At 40.4% G+C, this 22,725-nt stretch overlaps 1 protein-coding gene across 1 annotated transcript in view; it reads right to left on the bottom strand.

The window, feature by feature from the left end:
• Positions 1–6,868: 6,868 nt before the first annotated feature.
• The window catches only part of LOC110875411 (extensin-like), a 39,587-nt gene continuing 23,730 nt past the window's right edge, over positions 6,869–22,725 (bottom strand). The window contains exons 2-3 of the mRNA XM_035976891.1: positions 7,307–8,081; positions 6,869–7,209 (exon numbers count right to left, since the gene is read on the bottom strand). Coding sequence (XP_035832784.1) covers positions 6,869–7,209; positions 7,307–8,081 — 1,116 coding nt within the window. The remainder of the gene's footprint in view (positions 7,210–7,306; positions 8,082–22,725) is intronic.

Below are 22,725 nucleotides of genomic sequence, written 5' to 3'. Positions count from 1 at the left end.
CTTTGACTCGACAATTGACATGCTTAGAGTGGGAATCTGGAAACACCCTCTTAAGGGTTTGTTACCCACTTAATTACCTTCCTAAAGGTATCCTTAATTCGTGATTTGACAAACCACATTATGCTTAATCACGAAGTCAAACCTTAATTACGACGGTTTGACTTTTACTTAATTAGCTAAGCTAGAAAGAATTAAAGGAGGTTAAGGACACTTACAAGAGTCCTAAGAAGGATTAGAGAGCCTAAGAAAATGAGTTGGTGACCAGAGGAGTTCCAGAGAGCTTTTAGCCAAAGTTCCAAATGAGCAAGTTCATATGGTCACACTTCAAGCTCTTTATATAGTGAACTAGATGCTCCAAGATCTTGACAAGCAAGTCTAGGGTAGTTACAAGATCACCCCAGATGTCCCTAAGGGTCTAAATACTGCCTAGGAAGCCCATAGAATCGAAAATTTACGTTTTAAGTCGGTTAAACGGGCTGGACAGGCAGCTGTCCATTTTCTGCTGCCAGCGACGGTCTTACGGACCGTAAGCTTGAGGCCTTACGGTCCGTAAGGACCTCTTGCGGACCGTATGCAACCGGGGTTACGGTCCGTAACCGACCTTACTGAAACATGGTTCAGGTGCCCTCCTTACGGACCGTAAGCCTAAGGCTTTGTGGTCCGTAACCGATCCTTGCGGGACATTCTCATGCACCCTGCCTACGAACCGTAAGCCAGGGGCCTTGCGGTCCATAAGCGATGGCCAGAAGACAAAAGTTTGCAAACTTTTAAGTCTTGACCATGCAACCACAAACCCGAAACATGCTGTCTCTTTTCAGATGTGGGGCCTTCAAGACCAGCCATTGCATGCCTTACTTCTTCTTACATGTTCCCCATTCATATCAACTCATTAAGGGACTTGTAATTTGACGGAGATTCAAAGAAATGAGTCTTGGACTTTCATAGGAGTTGGCCAAGCTTATAACAATTCTTATTCATAAGAATTTTATTTAAGTTAGGAGTAGTAACAACCTATACTTCCATAGTCCTTAATAAAGATGAAACTTTAATTATTCGAGAGCAACCGGTTATCATATGAGATGATCATCAATTGATTTAAGGATCTCGGGATTTATAAAAATTTCGGATCGCTCAGAGGTGATTTAATAACGTGTCGCCCTTGGGTCGTTCAGAGGTATTTTAAATAACATGACGCCCCATTTTTATTAGAAATCCTACCACATATCTCTTTATTTAACTCCGGTTTCTCTGACACGTCTGTCACAGATGACACGTGTCTTTATTCAATTGGACAGGAATTTTCGAGGTGTTACATCCTCACCCCCTTAAAAGAAATCTCGACCTCGAGATTTACTGAAACAATTGAGGGTATTTCTCCTTCATCGTGGATTCTAACTCCCACGTATAATCAGGACCTCTGCGGCCCTCCCATCTGACCTTGACAATGGGTACATGCTTCCTTCGAAGCTTCTTTACCTGTCGGTCCTCAATCGACACAGGCTTTTCTATGAACTTTAAGCTTTCATCTATATGCACATCTGTATGCGGTATGACTAGCGATCCATCAGCTAGACATTTCTTCAGATTGCAGATGTGGAACACATTGTGAATACCACTAAGTTCAACTTATAAGCCACTGATCCTACACATTCGATGATCTCGAATGGTCCAATGTATCTTGGGCTTAACTTACCTTTCTTGCCAAATCTCATTACCCCTTTCCAAGGTGATACCTTGAGCAAAACTTTTTCGCCAACCTCGAACTTGAGGGACTTTCGCTTACCATCAGCATAGCTCCTTTGCCTATCACGGGCAGCTTTTAGGTGCTCAGTAATTTGGGTAACTTTGTCAGTCGTCTCAAGTACTAATTCGGGTCCTGATACTTGAACGTCTCCTACCTTTGCCAAATAAATGGGCGTTCTGCACTTCCTACCATATGGTGCCTCAAAAGGCGCAGCCTTAGTGCTGGTGTGGTAGCTATTATTGTACGAGAACTCGATCAGAGGCAGGTGTCTATCCCAACTTCCTCCTAGGTCAATCACGCATGCACGAAGCATGTCCTCCAGGGTTTGAATAGTACGCTCACTTTGCCCATCCGTCTGAGGATGATAAGCTGTACTAAAATTCAGCTGCGTACCCAGAGACCTTTGGAAACTTTTCCAGAAATGAGATGTATATCTAGTATCCCTATCAGAGATGATGGATACTGGTACGCCATGCAGGGATACTATCTTATCCACGTACAGTTGGGCTAGCATGTCAGAATTGAAAGTTTCTCTAATGGGTAGGAAATGTGCTGACTTAGTCAGTCGATCAACTATCACCCAAATAGTGTCATTTCCCTTCGGCGTCTTAGGCAACTTGGTAATGAAATCCATTGTTACCATTTCCCATTTCCAGGTGGGAATCTCAGGCTGTTGTTGTAAACCTGACGGTTTCTGATGCTCAGCTTTAACTTGAGCGCACGTCAGACATTTAGCTACATGGGTGGCTATAGACTTTTTCAAGCCTATCCACCAGTAATTTGCCTTTACATCCTGCTACATCTTGTCCGCTCCAGGATGGACGGAGTATTTGGAACTGTGGGCTTCCTTAAGGATGACGTCACGAAGACCTCCATAAACAGGAACCCATATTCTTCCATTCAATCTCAGGATTCCGTCTTTGCCATAGGATAACTGTTCTTCAGTCACTCCTAGCTTCTCATTAGAGTAGTTAGCTTCTAGCACTGCTTCCTTCTGTGCAGCTAACAACCTTTCATTTAGATTGTTCCTCACCTCAATGCTTTTGGCATTGATTCTGATTGGCTTTATCCTTTCCTTCCTGCTCAGGGCATCTGCGACTACATTGGCCTTCCTGGATGGTATCTTATTTCACAATCATAGTCATTTAAAGTTTCCATCCAACGTCGCTGCCTCATGTTCAATTCTTTCTGGTTGAACAGGTGCTGAAGGCTTTTGTGATCAGAATAGATCACACATTTAGTGCCATACAAGTAGTGCCTCCACAACTTTAGTGCAAATACAACGGCACCCAATTCCAAATCATGAGTGGTGTAATTCTTCTCGTGCACTTTCAATTGTCGTGAAGCGTAGGCAATGACTTTGCCTTTCTGCATTAACACACAACCCATCCCGGTGTGTGATGCATCACAATATACTACAAATTCATCAATTCCATCAGGTAACGTCAGCACGGGAGCATTACTCAATTTTTGCTTCAACGTATCGAATGACTCTTGCTGCTTAGGTCCCCAATTGAACTTGCTATTCTTGCGAGTCAGCAAAGTTAGGGGTGCTGCAATTCTTGAGAAATTTTCGATGAATCTCCTGTAGTATCCAGCTAAACCTAGGAAACTGCGGATTTCCGTAGGCGTCTTTGGCTCCTGCCAATTCATGACAACTTCAACTTTAGCGGGATCCACTTGAATACCACACTCACTGACCACATGTCCAAGAAATTGGACTTCTCTCAACCAAAACTCACATTTGGAAAACTTTGCATATAGCTTTTCTTGATGAAGCAGCTTTAGAATACAACGAAGGTGCTTCTCGTGATCAGCTTGATTCTTGGAATAAATGAGAATGTCATCAATGAAGACGATGACGAATTTGTCTAAATAAGGCTTGCAAACGCGATTCATGAGATCCATGAATGCGGCAGGTGCGTTTGTGAGCCCAAAAGGCATCACTAGGAACTCGTAGTGACCATAACGAGTCCTAAACGCAGTCTTGTGTACATCTTCATCCTTAACTTCAACTGATGATATCCCGACCTCAGATCTATCTTGGAGAAGTAGCTTGCCCATTGAAGTTGATCGAATAGATCGTCGATCCTGGGTAGAGGATACCTATTCTTAATGGTAACCTTGTTGAGCTCTCGGTAATCGATACATAGACGCATCGAACCATCTTTCTTCTTGACGAATAAAATTGCTCCCCAAGGAGACGAGCTAGGTCTAATGAAACCCTTGGCTACTAAATCATCTAGCTGCGTTCTCAATTCCTTCATCTCCGTTGGCGCTAGCCTATAAGGCGCTCTAGCAATAGGTGCAGCTCCGGGAACGATATCTATTTTGAATTCCACTTGCCTATCTGGTGGCAAACCAGGCAGTTCTTCTGGAAAGACTTCAGGGTATTCGGATATAACGGGGATATCTTCAATCTTGGGCTTTTGCTCATCAATGGTTACTTGTGCCATATAGATGACACAACCATTCTTCAAGCATTGGGATGCCTTGAGCATAGACATCTGCTTAGGCAATCCATGACGCGTATCTCCTTGAATGGTGAGAGATTCACCAGATGGAGTCTTGATTTTTACTTGCCTTCTATTGCATACAATCTGGGCTTGGTTATGCGATAACCAGTCCATACCTAATACTACATCAAAACCGGCTAACTTGAAGGGTAGCAGGGATAGAGGAAAAGAGTGGTTCCTAATGGATATAGCACATCCATCTAACACAGTCGAGACTGTTTCTAAGGTACCATCTGCTAATTCTACCTCATACTTTGCACTTAGGGCTTTAACAGGCAATCCTAACAACTAACAGAATTTACTATCCACAAAAGACTTATCTGCCCCAGAATCAAATAATACTCTTGCGAAAACGTCATTAATGAGGAACGTACCAGTTATGACGTTATCGTTCTGAATGGCCTCTTGAACATTCATTTGGAAGACCCTGGCATTGGTCTTCTTTCCTTCTTCAGCCTTCTTGGCATTCTTCGGGCAGTTGGTCTTGATGTGCCCTTTCTCGTTGCAACAGAAGCAAGTTGCATCCTTTAACCTCTTGCATTCAAGAGTCCGGTGTTCAGAACACTTACATATCCCACACATCTTAGACTGGGATTTCGGTTCAAACCTGCACTTTCCAAAATGGTGCCTTCTACAGATCTTGCACTTGGGCCTATCGCCCGACTGGTGCTCACTTCTTCTGGTTTCAAACCCTTTCTTACCATCACGGTTTCCCCTATGCTTCTTGCTCGATCTACGTGAATTATCATCTTCACGTTTTCTTGTCAGACTCCACATTTCTTAATGCTCCCTGTCTCGCTGCATCCTGAGTGAGAGACAGAGATAAGTCGGTGACAGATCGAAATGTAACAGGTCGCGAGGCTTTCACACTGGCCTTGATCTCTGGGGCCAAACCCCCAATAAAACGCGCGATCCTTTTAGGTTCAGGGGTTACCAGATAAGGAACCAATCTGGATAGGGTGTTGAAACTGGTGAGGTACGCCTGGCAATCAAGGTTCTTCATATCCAAGGATAGGAATTCGGACTCTATACGCTCAACCTCATGCTGAGGGCAGTAGTTTTCCTTGATAAGAGCAACAAACTGCTCCCAAGACATGCTATATAAGGTAGCCTTCCCAGAAGCCTCGATCAATGCTCCCCACCAGGCTAGAGCCTCACCTTTGAAAGACTGGGATGCAAACTTAACAATATCCCTCTCAGCACATCCACTGATGTCTACCACTGTCTCAATTTCATCAAGCCATGTCATACAATCAGCTGCCCCTTTCTCCCCTGTAAACTCTCGAGGTTTACATGATACAAAATACTTATACGTGCAACCTTTAGCACGCGGGGCTTCATCAACCACAAGCTTCTTGGGGTGAACACTGTTTTCATTTGAGGAATGACGATCCTCATCTTTCTTAGGTTTCGGAGGAGTAGGTGGCGGCTTGTTGCGAATCTCAGAATGATTCTTTGGTTTCACATGTGGTGTAGACAGAGTTCTACTGCGGGTTTCACTGTACTCACTGTACTGTCGCGCTAAGGCTTTCTCAACCGCTTCATTCACAATTGGTTTTAACTCGACACTAGTCACTAGGAACTTTGCATCATCACGGTTCTCAACCGGATGGCTATTGGCTTCCTCTGATCTGGTCATGTAGCTTCAACGCTACATATAATTAATAGACAAGGTTTTCACTTAAAGGCTCTTTATAGTATTTTATGTTTTATTAACCAAGGTTTTAAATTGCCATTTTAGGTTAATTTATTAAAACATTAGGATGTTGTTATTATCATATAATACTCTTATTATTAGCACATAAGGCCTAGTCACAAAGACAATTAAGATATTTAATAACCAAGATTTTACAGTATCTAGGTGTTTTAGGTCGAATCATAGTTCTCTACCATTAATTAAGAGGGAGTCATAAGCTACCACTGTCCTTAGTCACGGAGGACATTTAATTATTGCCCACAGGCACTTCACTTTCAAAGAAGTGGTTAAATAACTTAAGGGAATTTTAAAATTAACCCAAATATATATGGCCTGTGTGACTTTACTGATTCACAGTTTGCCAAGAGCATTAACATACTAGATGTTAATAATTGGAATCTATTATGTAGGTTATACCATCTTGGCCAGGTTTGAAATAACACAAGGGCTAGGTTTTACCTCTAAGATTCTTTAATAATTAACGCAGAATAGTCCTAAATTGAGATGTTAATTATGGATCTTAACCTAATTATGGAACTACCATCTTGGCCTTGTTTTATAAAGCTAGGTCTTGGTTCACTTTAGATTTTACCAATTAATTATAATGGCAGATCCTTTAAATATTTCATTTATTTTCATAATTTATGTATGCAGTAAAATGAAAACTTAATTAAAACATCTCACAAATTGTTTTAAACCAGTACAATAATTGCCCAAACGGGACTTCTACAAAATAAATGAAAATGCCCACGCAGGGGCAGGAAACAAGAACAAACCCACGCAGGGGTTAAGTAACCAAACTTGCTCACGCAGGAGCAGAATACAAACCACAAGCTCACGCAGGAGCTGAATACTGAAATAACAAGTCCACACAGGGACTGAATTACAACACAAATAAAATAATCAGGGTTTTTAATGACCCCTCCTCTTCGACTTCCCCTTAAGCAAGTCCGACAGCCCTTTGAAGAAACCTTGCCGCTCTCTGCGGTCTTCACGAACCTCTTGTTCAACTTGGTTCAGCCTCTCAAGAACTTCCTGCTGAATCTGCGGCTGTGGCGGCTGATACACCGGTGGAGGAGGTGGCTGATGCTGGTACCCATAAGTCGGGTAACCAGTAGTCCATGGCCCTCCGTATGGTCCTTCAGGGTGAAGGGCATTGTAATCCCGAGCTACCTGATACGGATCTACCTCCACATAGCTGTAGTTGTAGTTGTAGTGGGTGTGCGCCGGCTGCTCGAATGGGTTGTATGCCGCTGACCCAGCATACGCAGGAATCGGGTTATCGAAACCCAAAGGTGGTACCACAGGTACTGAGTTGACATCTGGTATAGGGCTTGTTGGACCACCCACCCATATGTGGGTCCTCTTCTTCCTGAAGTGGCGGGTAATGACTGCCACTTGATGGCTGTGGAGTACTAATTCGAACTCCACCTCGCACGGACATCCGTGCGTTCGACCTTCTTCGCCTTGGTGGCTCCGGAGGCGGCTGCTGTTCCACTGGCTGAGGAGGCAGTGGCGTGACTGCCACAAATTGTTGACCAACTGAAGGATCCTGATGCTTCTGATGATGCGAGTGTTCAGACGGGGTGAAGTACCAATCATATTGGTTGAACTTCTCCATAAAACTGTCCGGTCCGCTATATGGCGATCCATGGAATGATGACCCATCTGAGATTTCAATGGGATGATTTGGCGTTCCTGATGCAGGTTCCACGGGGTCGGTATCCTCGTCCATGTCGTTTTCCCCTAAAAAGTGGTCTCCTGGTCCAAGTGGGTTAAAACCCACGGGTTCTGGTAGAAGGTTAGCCGGGTTAAATCGGCTTTGGAAAACGGGTGTTGGGTCGCCAAAAGAGTGATGAGAGTTGGATCTCTGTAAAGGTATGAAAGCTGGCGGCTGGTTGTTGGGCTCGTTTTCTGAATGGGGCCCAAAAGAGTGTTGGTACGAAGGAGAGGAGCTAAGGGATACAGATCGCCTTCCGGGTTCAATATAGAGTCTCCATGGCTCTTGCGGGCTTGTGCTCATAGTGATGGATGGAGTACGTCGATGCGACGGCCCGGCCTCGTGATCATGACCTGACACGGGTCCTTTGCCTCTACCGCGAAGGAATCTGGGTGGCATGACGACCTGCATACAATAATTAGACAACAACAACATAATAATAATAGACTCAAAAATAAAACAATTCAGAGTTTGTCCTATGTTCAATGTCTAGACTTGGAACTCGAAGAATGTGCATTTTGTGCACTGAGATTAAACACAAAAGGCTAGTGTTTAATTCACTCAGTGTTGGCTCTGATACCAACCTGTCACACCCCTAATTTCCACGTGTCACCGGTGGGCCCGGTGGGGGAGTATCGTGACGTAGTTGATATCATCATTTGTCAAACAACACAAATTATAATGCACAGCGGAAGCAAATGAAAATAGATTTATTTCAACCATTAAGTGTAATATCAAGTATCACATTCAGTCGAAATAGATCCACAGGCGGATCGAAAATAAAAGAAAGAAATTGTTCAACAGATATATGCATCCCAAAAGCTTGCGAGACTCTACAATGCTAAGGAGAAACTAGCCTATTTCGTATAGCACCTGCACTTAATCTTTTTGGGGAAAATACGTCAGTTTGCACTGGTAAATACAATTTAACTGACTCATTTTGAAAACATTTGAAAATTTTGGTTTTAAATGCACAAGGCACAAAACATTTTATAACATGGGAATAATTAATCAGAGTTAAACTTGTAAAAGATTTACATGTTTGTTAACCGTTTAGTCGCCCGAGTCGTATCGGGTTTAAGGTTAAATGACACACCACTTAGTATAAGTCCGGGGCGGGAAGCCAACGTTTATACCTTAATAATGGACATAATACCGGGTGTACGCCTACGCCCGGGTGTCAAGGTCGTGGCCAAAAATGATGCCAAGGATATCCGGTACATGGTCATTAAGCTCCCAAAGGCATAAAACAAACAACACCAAGTTTTTAAACAGGTCACATTGATAATACCCAACTACTAATGAGATGGGGTCAATTGCCCGACCAAGCGGTAATTTATATACCGTACCCCCAAGCCCGTATAAGGGAAAATAAGTTAAAAGTATTTACCTGAGCAAGTATAACCACAAATTCAAAAATGCACGTGTCTTTTACTGGGTTCCTACTCTGGAACGAAGGTTATAATAACCTATTAGAATCCTAACGGGTCTTTAATATAGCCTAGGCCTAGACTAGTTAGTTTCAAAGAGTAAATATTGTTTAATCGCGAGGAATGCGAAAACCGGGAAGGAATGTGATTCAGACCCTACACGCTTTGGATACTTGTATAATATGGGTAAACTAAACACATTCTGAATTTAGATACTAAGATGATACAGTTTGACCCGTTTCGGCTAATATGTGTGATCTAGTCACATAAGCCGATCCGAACGCGAAAGTGCGTAACGAGTAACCATATAAGTCATATTCAAGTTTCCTGAGATTATATGCACCAAATATATTGTAATATCAGTAAGGTATGTCCAATTATGCCCCAAATGATTTTAAACGCCAATTACGCCTCATAAGGGCATTTTGGTAATTTTACATAGGCTAAAAGGGTAAAAACGGAAAATCTGAGTTTCCAATTTTTGTCTACTGTTATAATATATATTTTTATTAAATATATCAGTAGGTATTAGACCTTTTATATATAAACTAGTTTCAACATATACTATGTCGTAAAAATGCCTAAAAAGGCGATTTGGAGCCATTTCCGGGTTTTAAAAGAAAAGCTGATATTTTTATATTTCCAAAAGGCTCAAAATATTATATTTAACATAACAAATCAGTAGAAAAAGGTTTGGGGTCAAAAGGTTATGTAAAACTCATTTTATGACCAAAAAGGGGTAAAACCGGCATAAGTCGAATTAAGCTTAGAACCTCTAGTTATGCTCACTCTAAAAATAAATAAAAATCTTTAAAATTCCCAAAATATTATTATATAACAGTGGGTATAAAGTTTTGATATAATATTCGGCTTTAGATAGGCTATGCGTTAATTACGCTAATTATTCATTAAGAAAGCTTCTAATTACACTAATGAGCATAACTCTTAATCTAGACCTCAAACTGATATCAAATTTTGGGAACAAGTTTATATTTCAGTAACTAAGGTGTCTACCCTTTTATATTTTAAAAAATTATAATTTTTGGACATTCGGGCATAATGGTCAACATATGGGCATTTAACGGAAACATGCATACGAACAAGATATCTAATGAACCACATTGTATAATCACGGGAGGATATACTAACATGTTAATAGGTCCAAAAGAAGCTCTAAGGCAGTTTTAATCTTGACTAAAACGGGTCAGAACTGAAAGTCAAAGTGAAAGTCAAACTATGCGACTTTCGGTTCCGAACCGGGTCTAAACAGAAAATTGTCGAGTTGAACATGTTGGAACATGTTCTTATACTTATTACCAAGTTATATTAATGTTTAAACAGGTTACATACAACCTACATTGCTAATTATGTGTTAATTTGAAATTAAGCATTCTGTTGACTTTTTATAATTAGCTTTGACTCGACAATTGACATGCTTAGAGTGGGAATCTGGAAACACCCTCTTATGGGTTTGTTACCCACTTAATTACCTTCCTAAAGGTATCCTTAATTCATGATTTGACAAAGCACATTATGCTTAATCACGAAGTCAAACCTTAATTACGACGGTTTGACTTTTACTTAATTAGCTAAGCTAGAAATGATTAAAGGAGGTTAAGGACACTTACAAGAGTCCTAAGAAGGATTAGAGAGCCTAAGAAAATGAGTTGGTGACCAGAGGAGTTCCAGAGAGCTTTTAGCCAAAGTTCCAAATGAGCAAGTTCATATGGTCACACTTCAAGGTCTTTATATAGTGAACTAGATGCTCCAAGATCTTGACAAGCAAGTCTAGGGTAGTTACAAGATCACCCCAGATGTCCCTAAGGGTCTAAATACTGCCTAGGAAGCCCATAGAATCGAAAATTTACGTTTTAAGTCGGTTAAACGGGCTGGACAGGCAGCTGTCCATTTTCTGCTGCCAGCGACGGTCTTACGGACCGTAAGCTTGAGGCCTTACGGTCCGTAAGGACCTCTTGCGGACCGTATGCAACCGGGGTTACGGTCCGTAACCAACCTTACTGAAACATGGTTCAGGTGCCCTCCGTACGGACCGTAAGCCTAAGGCTTTGCGGTCCGTAACCGATCCTTGCCGGACATTCTCATGCACCCTGCCTACGGACCGTAAGCCAGGGGCCTTGCGGTCCGTAAGCGATGGCCAGAAGACAAAAGTTTGCAAACTTTTAAGTCTTGACCATTCAACCACAAACCCGAAACATACTGTCTCTTTTTAGATGTGGAGCCTTCAAGACCAGCCATTGCATGCCTTACTTCTTCTTACCTGTTCCCCATTCATATCAACTCATTAAGGGACTTTTAATTTGACGGAGATTCAAAGAAATGAGTCTTGGACTTTCATAGGAGTTGGCCAAGCTTATAACAATTCTTATTCATAAGAATTTTATTTAAATTAGGAGTAGTAACAACCTATACTTCCATAGTCCTTAATAAAGTTGAAACTTTAATTATTCGAGAGCAACCGGTTATCATATGAGATGATCATCAATTGATTTAAGGATCTCAGGATTTATAAAAATTTCGGATCGCTTAGAGGTGATTTAATAACGTGTCGCCATTGGGTCGTTCAGAGGTATTTTAAATAACATGACGCCCCATTTTTATTAGAAATCCTACCACATATCTCTTTATTTAACTCCGGTTTCTCTGACACGTCTGTCACAGATGACACGTGTCTTTATTCAATTGTACAGGAATTTTCGAGGTGTTACACTTTCTTTTTCACGAAGAGGACAGGAGCTCCCCAAGGTGAATAACTCGGACGGATGAATCCTTTATCAGATAACTCTTGAAGCTGTTTCGATAACTCTTGCATCTCTGATGGTGCAAGACGATAAGGTGCTTTCGCAATCGGTTTAGCATTAGGTACAAGGTCGATATGAAACTCAACTTGACGAACTGGAGGCAAACCAGGCAGTTCATCAGGAAACACCTCTGGATAGTCTCGAACAACTGGAATATCCTGAATACTCTTACTCTTGCTTTTCTCCTCAGTGACATGTGCTAGAAAAGCAACATATCCCTTTCTCAAATATCTTTGGGCCTTTGTACATGACATAAGCTTCAATCCACCTGAAGGTTTCTCACCATGAACCTCCAAAACATCGCCAGACGGAAGAGGAATACGAACAATCTTATCAAAACAAACCACCTCCGCATGGTGTTTGGTTAACCAATCCATTCCAACGATAATGTCGAAGCTTCCAAGTTGCATTGGCGTGAGGTCAATTGGAAAAAGATGGTTATCAAGGTTCAACTGACAATCACGAATAACAGAATCGAGAACAAGAGGTTTACTAGTAGCAACTTCGACAGACAAGGGTTTCCTCAATTTAGTTCTAGGTATCTCAAGCAAAGGTTCAAAAGATAACGAAACAAAACTTCGATCGGCACCAGAATCAAAAAGAATAGATGCGGGTTGATTATTAACAAGAAACGTACCATTGACAACCTCGTTGTCAGCCCTTGCTTCGTTTGCATTCAAATTGTAAGCTCGCCCTCGAGCAGGATTCACATTGGTGTTGACGTTCGCATTCGGGTTCGCATTAGAATTTGCCAGCCTCAGACAGTTGTTGCGGAAGTGGCTAAACTCTCCACAATTAACATGAACCAGGTGGGAATCTAGCAGCGTTCCCTTGTGCTGGAGCTTGAACCTGGGCAACCTGATTTTGTCCTGAACGACAAACATTAGCTAAATGCCCAAGTCCACCACAAGTCGTGCATTGCTTACAAGCTTGTTGTGCAACATGATGACCGTTGCAGCGAGCACAATGAGGTGCGGTACCGGCATACGCCTTTTTCGCAGGAGGTTGAGCCGGTGCGTTTTGTTCAGCCTGTGTCGTAACAGCAAAGTTTTGTGCACCCTTTCGCTTCCTTGATTTCTTCGACGACTCACCTTCTTTACCTTTACCCTTCTTCTTCTCTTTCGCAGAATCAGATGATTTCTTCTTGTCACCCTTGCGGGTGAGTTTACCCTTTCTGACTTGGGATTCAGTCAGGGTAGCAGATAACTCGATCGCTTGACGAAGGGTAGTGGGTTTAACAGCGGTCACAATAACTAGCATAGAATCGGGTAGACCATCGATATATCTTTCGATTGCTTTGTCAGGTGGGGTAACCATGGTGGGACACAATAGACTGAGTTCCTCAAAGCGATCCGTGTACGCACGGTGCTCAGCCCCATCTTGTTTTAAATCGTCAAACTCTCGCTCCAAAGGTCGAATCTCGTGACGGGGACAGAACTCTCTCATCATGAGAGCCCGAAGCTCATCCCATGTTTGTGCCAACGCCACTTCGGCACCCCTATCGCGCATAATACCATTCCACCAGGTAAGCGCTCGCTTCTCAAACACGCTTGAAGCAAATTCAACCTTTCGTTCATTCGGACACTGCACATGCCTGAATGTGTTCTCAATACTCTCGAACCACTGTAGGAGCGCAGTTGCTCCTTGCGACCCAGAAAACTTTAGAGGTTTAGCAGAATTGAAGTTCTTGAAATTACACTGCGCATTGTTGTGGTTATTATTGTTATTGTTGTATATCTCATGAACTTGAGTTACAACACCGGGAAGCACAGCAGCCACTTGCTTAGAGACTAGGGCTGCTATTTCGTCAATGGTGAAAGACTGTGCTTCACGTCGTGGAGGCATTGTCTAACAAGGAAATATGGGAAACGAGTAAGGTTGATAATTAGGAAAAGAAAAAGATGTATCGACAAAGCACAAGGAGGGCGATCATTTGTTCGTTACCTCGAACAAACAAATGACACGCAGTGACTAATCAAACTAAATGAATCAAAATAATGCATCGCAAAGACATGCTCGCCTATAAGTGAACACTCACCCCAAGAGTTCCCAGGTAAGAGTGACTGGTTCGATTATGTGGATTTGTACGAACACTCTAGCCTTAGACAGAAAACTCAGGGTACAGGCATTCACTCTTCCAGTTTGCACGTGTTCACATTATTTTAACCCAAACTTTGACGAGATTTTGAAAATTCAAAAGGCACTAAGCCAAATATGAATCAAACTGGAAGGGTTCAAAACCTAGTAATCAATCATCCTAGAACGGATGATTAATTTTCGAAGCAGATTCGGATTTGTGTTCTCGTTGTGGTTATCACCTAAGGATAGGTGACGGTTTTGTTTTAAAATCTAAACACAAGTAAACTTGTGTTAGGGTCCTAAAGTTATAGTCTAGGTCAATGCATTACTAATAACCTAATTCCCTATAACCATTGGCTCTGATACCAACTTTCTTCTGTCACACCCCGACCACGTAGGACAACAAACCGTGGCGGAAACATTGGGGAGTGTTGTAACAGAAGCAATCGTTTCACAACCATGGATTCATAAGAGTTTCGTTTTATTGATAAAATTAAACATTTCATTGTCTTAACACATAGAACAAACAAGTTTTATATCGTCTATCATAGTTATTATGTCACTAAGGCCTCGTCCAGATCCTAAGTGACGCATGCATCCTAGTAATCAATCAAGCACCAATACCTGAAACGTATGTAAAAACTTAGTCAGTAATGAAATGCTGGCGAGTACATAGGTTTTATAAGAGTATTGGAATCATGGCTCGTTTATATGATGCAATACTTTACAAGAGTCGAAATACAAACCTCGTTTTGAAAAGTGTATTGCAACATAGTTAACCAACTCAAATCAAGTTGATTACAGTTTATAAAATCTCGTAGCCATAATTCTTAACCCAAAAACATTTTGTTTTAGAAAAACATCTTGTAAAACATCTAGTAAAAACTCGTAAATAAAACATCATTGTGTGACATCGTTTTAAATATCGTTGACCCAAGTGAACTAAATAACGCCACGGTATGTAATATGATGAAAACACTTATATATAAGAAGTACCAGCGGCGTATCTACCATGTTTTCACCACCTGACCCCCGTCTCGTTATCTAAACACTTAACCCAAAAACCAATCGTTTATCGAAATCGTTTAACATCGTTTCCAAATCGTTTACTTGTTTCCAAATCGTTTACTCGTTTCCAAATCGTATTCGTTTTAATAGTGAACTACTTTTGGTCGTCTCGTTAACAAAATTCAAACCTTTGTGACTCGTCTAACTCGTTTCTCGTTTCATATTAACAAACCACCAAAGGGTAAGTTAACAATTCATCAGATTCAGTCGTTACCCACAACCCCCACACATAACCATGGGTGCAGTGCAATAACGGGATTTGTCAGATCCTATGGTACCATAACCTAATACTGGTTGGCTTGATCGGAGCTAATGGATGTTATTCGTTATGTAATTACAACCAACAAGTCATGTACACCATATCGAAACCGTTATTAGTTTTGTATAAACCACCTTAATCGTTTTTGAAATCATCGTTTAAACCTTGAAATTCGTTTTGTACATATGAATCACCCCAAAACAATTGAAAACAATAAAAGAGGGGACTATGTACTCACATGTAGTGCAAAGTATCCTTGATCAAATAGAACTTCAACAAACTTGAGCAAACCAGAGAAATCAAGTAGCTCCTAATAATCGAACCACTAGTCAAACAACAGACGCCTAAATCGGAAAATCGGACAGAATGAGGTCTTGTAAACCAAATGAGTATTGGAACTCATGTGATATGGTTTAACAAAGCCTACATTCTAAATCGGAACCTAACCTAAGTGCTTTCGACCCATCGCGACCCATTAAGGTAGCTTACGCTACTTTAACGCGTCGTGCACGCAACAGTGCGTTCGAGACGTCTAACTAGTCCTATGACAAGTATTATATGCCCATACATGTTTAATTATGTTACATAATAGTTACGTGTCAAAAATTTAAGTTACATATGCTTAATTACCAATTATGTATAAAAAGGGTATTTTGGTAATTTACCAAGGGCACATAACTACTTATCATGCGACTAATCAAACCTAAGTGACCATAAGGTATAACCCCCGGAAGGTTATTCCCTACGCTACTATGGTCACAATACGTGTTTGGTCGAATCCTAATGATCGACCAAACGGGTCGTGTTCGAAAGTCTAAGCGGGTGTTCAGTCCGCTTGACTTACGACTCTACATAAGCACGAAACTAATAAGTGACGAGCTAAACATGTCGAAACATGTTTAGTTAATTTAGAAAACAGGTTTGGTATCAAAACAAACAGTTTTGATACCTAAAAGTAACTTGGTTACAAAATACGCGAGAAAACGCATTCTGGCCGAAGCTACGACTCGTCACTGAGCCTAGATAACGTGGTAATCAGTAGGTATAGTCACTAGGGACTATAACCATCGTGATTACGCTCACGTTATGAAGTTCAAACGAACTTCGCATTGACCATAAACTGGTCAAAGCAGAAAGTCAAACACTGTTTGACTTTAACGCTAAAACGAACGATAAACGCGAAAGAATACTTACAGAAGGTCCCCGCAAGGTTTGATTCCAAGTAATCTCAGGTAGGAAGTGCACAAACACAACCACTTAGAGAAAAACTCAGATCAAATGTGGGAATGAATGAAGTGAGGGTTGGGTATTTATAGGAAATCCACAACCGTTAGGATCGTTTCTTGGAAACCGAGCTTTGATCCTAGCCTTACACCTCGTACCCACTGATTTAAATACCATGGGAGCCTTCAAACGAGCCCATAGATTGCCCAAAACCATGTGCAAAACAATGGGGAACAGCTGGGTTTTTAAAAATAAAGTTTGCTGATCTGGGGAGGCTTTACGGACCGTATGAGGTCCCTTACAGTCCGTAAGGACCTCTGGTGCTGGCAACAATTTTCAGCAATTGGCAGAACAGGCCCCTGTAGCCCCAAATTTGATTTTTAAGCATTTATGGCACGTCTGAACCCCGTTAACCCCATTTTAAGGCTCTAAAATGACGTTAAAGTATAGGGAACTTAAAATGTGCTAAAAAATATCACGGATGTCGGCTCGTTTGGTCGTACGATTGCGTTGTTCGGTTAATTACGACGGGAGTCGTAACGAACGCAAAAACGATCCAAATTGCGCGACGAATGGATTTTTATTATTCCAAACATTAAAACATAATATTTTAATGCTTACATAAATTTTTGGATGTCCGGATATATTCAGAACGTAAGATATGCGCGAAAATGCAAACTTGTGCACTTTTTGACGCTTTTAGTCCCTATTGATCAATAGAGTTTATTTTAGCATACCAAACCCCTCAAAGCCTATTTCTAAGCTATGTAAAGGTTATTTAGGGTATGTTTAACTTATGATCAAGTTCCGGAGTGTTCGTTACTATACAAATCGGTATAGTTTCGCAATTTGACACAAATAGTCCCTGCTATCGAACAAGGTTGATTTCAACACACCAAACCATCCAGAACTTATTTCTAGGTTATGTGGAGGTTATTTAAGGTATGTTAAGTCTATTTCACTATTCCGGAGTGTTTGTTGCATTAAACTGGTTATATTTACGCATTAGAGCGTATAACCTTCCAGAAAGCGATTTAGAGCTTGAAATTGGAATTGAATCGAATTGCAAAAAAATTACCAAAAACAAATACACACATAATACATCAAAACACATATAATAACACCAAAGCACATTGTTTTATTAATAATCAACATTGTTTTACATCGAACAGAGATTACAGAGCACAGTTGTCACATAAATCAATGTTGGGATGCCTAAATCTATGTTGAAATGTCTAAATCTATGTTGGAATGTCTAATACTATGGTGGAATGTCTAAATCTATCTGGTTCTTGACTCTTGAGACCCATGAAACTTGATTCTTGGTTAAACGAGAGACTGGAGTCTTGTCACAGGCGGAATATATTAATTTTGGTGTTTATGATGTAATTTAGATATTCTCTTACCAAATAATACGCAACGCTTAATCTAACTTGCAAAACGTATCACAGACGGAAACGTGGAAAGGATTGGATTGGCCAAGTGCAATCTGATAGGATGACCACCCGATCGGATGAACACTCGATCGGATGACCATCCGATCGGGTGACCACCCGATCGGACGCCCACCTGATCGAGCCACCATCCAATCCATGCTGCACCGCCTCAACTCTCCTCCACACTATAATTAGGCATGTCACGTCACTTCATTCCCTGATGTGATAGCCCTATTCGATCAGACGCACATACACTACATTTCTCCATTTTCTTAGCGATTTCGGTACGTTTTAGGCTAGATCCTTGTACTTTCTTGATCTATACTTCATTCTCTACGTGATTCACCTTTGAAATCATACTTTTCACCTTGAAATCTCTCAGATCTGAGTTCTTGAGGGTGATGTCATCATGGTGGTTTGTACAAACTGCTATATGACGTCATTTCTAGCAAGATCTAGCTTGAATCTAAGGAATTTCATACGTTTTCATACTAAATCTAAGTTAAATTTAGACTTGTTCATACAAAACTTAAGTTTCTTCCTCTTTCTTTCAATCTTTTGCGTTAAATGGTGAGATCCGGTTCTGAACGAACTATATAATTGATTATTAGTCAAGAGTCGGCCTGAAACTAGATTTTTACCGGAGAAGGATGGCCGGAATATGGATTTTGACATAAATGTTATCGCGAGCAGTTAACTGATCGGACTGTGGTGGTTCCCACCCGATCAGAACAGATGTGTGCCGATGGGTTTACCATTGTCTCAATACGTACCATGACTTCATCATTAAACTTAGAGGTTTTTACAATATGGTTAACGGAACCAGGGTCGCCCGATAGAGTGGCAATCCGATCGGACAGCCGTCCGATCGGACAACCACCCGACCAGGTGACACTTGTCTCGCAGCCTTGAAACCTTGAAACAATCCAGCACTTAGAAACTTTTTCAGAAAACTTGAAACTTGAGTCTTGGGACCCTCAATTAAATGGCAACCCAATCGGAAAGCCATCCGATCGAGCAGCCACCCGATCAGAGGAACCAAGGCACTTAATACTTGGATCGAGTGGCAACCCGATCAGATAGCCGTTCGATCGGGCAGACATCCTATCCCCCTCACCTTGTGGATTTTAAACCAATTGGCAACCCGAGTGGATGGCCATCCGATCGGGCAGCCATCCGTTCCTCATACACATGTCACCCGATCGACTAGCAATCCGATCGGATAGCCACCCGATCGGACAGCCACCCGATCCAGTGACTGTTTCCGACACTTTACGCAATCTCGTTTTTCTGCCCGACTCTTACCTTTTGTAATCTAATCGGGCTAATTTTAAAAGAGCTCCCTTTGATCCAATAACAGTCTATATTGTTAAGCAATCACTGTGACTATACTCGATCCCTTTTAATTTTAAACTTTTGGGATGTAACATGTATTCTATAAGCTACAATACTTGAGACTTTGCAAACTAAACTCTATCCTACGTGTATGTGAAAACTTGTGCATTCTAGTATTCTATTTTGTGCTATGTGACGTTTAGTCCACGGTGTGTAGTTCCGCCTTAACAATAGTAGCGCCATAGGGGGTGCACCTCTCCCATTATTCTCAGGGGGGTATTGTAAGGAGGATTCTAGTTTACCTTGAGTCTTCGATAAACACTAAAGCATCGGGATACTTGGGCTATCACTGCGTGGACTGAGACACTAGCACGACTAAAACTATCTTTATTGCTTACACTGTGGATATGAGTTGTTTTAATCTATTATTCTATTATCAAACTTGTATACTTTCCAATACTTTTGTGTTTATATTTTAATAAATGTTGCAGGCTGATAGGTTGCTCTGGAACACTTGGGAATCAAGCTAGGAGATGCCTAGAAACGTCGCCTAGTTAATTTAGACAATTGAACAAAATAAACAATGTTTTTTTATGTTTGATACTTGTTAATTGTGGTTGATGGTTGATTTAGACAATTACTATGATATCTATTTAATGTCCATCGAAAAATCTGTTGTGATTGAATGCTTAGTGCTCACACCCCGATGTTTCCGCCATCGGTTTGGGTGTGACAGATTGGTATCAGAGCCATAACTATAGGGAATTAGGATAAGTAGGAATACTTGCCCTAGTCTATAGTTCTAGGAAATCTCGAGTATTATTTGTTGTTTAAGACTTATGCATTCTAATGTATCTGCTTCCTAGCAGCATATATTCTTGGTAAACTTACATGCCTTTCCTAAGGCTAACATAATACATACTTTATACTTGGAAAACACTGTGTTATTCGGTGTTTGTATTTTGCACTAGATTTACCCTCAAGACAGGAGTGACATCCGAACCTTAATGTTGAATCTCCATATTATTCTAGTAGATCTTGTCTGCGGATAAGTACCAACGCTATTTAGGGTACGATGTTATCAGGTTAGAGGTGAAACTCAGACCTTGATAACTAGTCCCACTCTTTGATGATTTTTTGTCTCGCCAAAGTCTGGTGACTTCCGATCAATTAGGAATGTGGAATGACTAAAAGGGCGAATAACATCGACGACGTATTGGTCTAAGTAAGTCAAGACACGTTACCTCAATTCGGAGGGGGTCGGATCACTTTGATTTGTCGTCGTTCCTCTACCCGGAACAATCCTATGTTCTATAAGCCCATCTTTTATACTACCTCGATTTTATGTATGTGGTTTTAAACTCGATTCTTCGATCATTTTGGTCTACTTTTACACGAATCGCACGTATATCCGTTTCACACCCCAAAAACATCACAGCGGAGTATAAAACGTAGTGGTGACGGAAGCAGGTGCCCAATTCTATCTTGGTGTTTGATGCATTTTAGTATTGGACATTATTACTTAATTAAAAGGTTGATTTTAAACTTATCGTCCCAAACCACAACATAACCATGACCAAATAAAGTAGTCTTTTGATCCTCATGGATCTTATTACATTTAGTCCCAGAAAGTTTAAAAGTCAGTCCAACATTTTAAGTGACAAAACATGCATCGACAAACACAAAATACGCCATAATTCCCGAAGCCGAGCTCAAGTACCTGTAAAACACGTTAAAATCAAGTGTCAACACAAAGGAAGGTGAGTTTACCTAGTTGTTTACTAACAGATTTTATTTCAAGGAAAACTTTCTAATTAGGTATTTATTTAAAAACAATTCAGGAAATTTTTAGAAAGTCCATTTAATAAAATCCATGGGCATCCATTGGTTCATTACTCCGACAATTGTAGTACTGCCTAGGTTTTAGGTTTTGTATATTAAATTCTAGTGTCAACTTTCAGAATCGTATGTTAGCTAGACGATATGAACAATATATTAACCATGAAGGGATAATCAATGCTAGACGATAAACAGAATCTTAATTCGTCGTTTAACATTGACTCGGGGCGACCGGCCACGACGGGGTTGTCAACCCGATAGATCTACCAACAATTCCTCGCATACCATATTTAACTTAACTGATTAAACAACATCATGGGCGCAGGGTTCTTTCTCGAAGAACAATATGATGTCTGCCTCACGTACAATATATATATCCTACTAATATGACAATTTAATATATTACGACTTACGAATTCCCCTGGCACTCAACTATTGAGATTCAGTCCGGAATTCATTCCCATTTGGTACGGTTTAATTTTTCTTAAGAAATACTGCACTTACCATATTCATTCTTCAAAATCGTTTTACTCCGTAACGTGTGACTTATCAAATTCATATACTTTCGGCTAAACTATATATTTTATATTTAAAGGTATGTTTTATGTCGAAAACATTATTAAATGCTTTTAACGACGTGTTCCACCCCCAAAATATATACAAAACAGTAAAAAGAGGGGTTTAGTGACACCCACGTTTTGGTGCATATTTTAATACCGCAATCCCAGAGATTGATTATATATGTCCTAATATGGGAACAATTCTAAATCAATATATATTTAATAACAACATTCCTAAGTTTCTCAGTTTCTTAGAATTATCACATAATCTCGAAAAGTTATCATTTTTTATTATGTTGGCACGTTAATATATATATGAGCCCATATATATATATATATATATATATATATATATATATATATATATATATATATATATATATATATATATATGTATATATATGTATGTATATATATATATATATGATTTTGCGATTTGAACGATTTTATTGGTGACCAATATTGTGTAAATCCGTTAACACTCCCGTTTATACGCAATATGTTTATGATTTGCGTGTCGTAATATATATACACAAATGTTCACATAATATAACACCGAAACACACGAAATCTTGTTAACTCATCCATTTTATCATTTTTATAGCAAATATATATTAGACTTATCGTCCCAAACCACAACATAACCATGACCAAATAAAGTAGTCTTTTGATCCTCACGGATCTTATTAGATTTAGTCCCAGAAAGTTTAAAAGTCAGACCAACATTTTAAGTGACAAAACATGCATCGACAAACACAAGATACTCCATAATTCCCGAAGCCAAGCTCAAGTACCTGTAGAACACGTTAAAATCAAGTGTCAACACAAAGTAAGGTGAGTTCACTTAGTTGTTTACTAAAAGATTTTATTTCAAGGAAAACTTTCTAATTAGGTGTTTATTTAAAAACAATTCAGGAAATTTTTAGAAAGTCCATTTAATAAAATCCATGGGCATCCATCGGTTCTTTACTCCGACAATTGCAGTACTGCCCAGGTTTTG

This window comes from Helianthus annuus, chromosome 9, assembly GCF_002127325.2.
Source record: "Helianthus annuus cultivar XRQ/B chromosome 9, HanXRQr2.0-SUNRISE, whole genome shotgun sequence".
Classification (NCBI taxonomy): Eukaryota; Viridiplantae; Streptophyta; class Magnoliopsida; order Asterales; family Asteraceae; genus Helianthus; species Helianthus annuus.
Note: the sequence above shows the minus strand (reverse complement) of the source record. Positions and strands in the feature narration are given on the sequence as shown.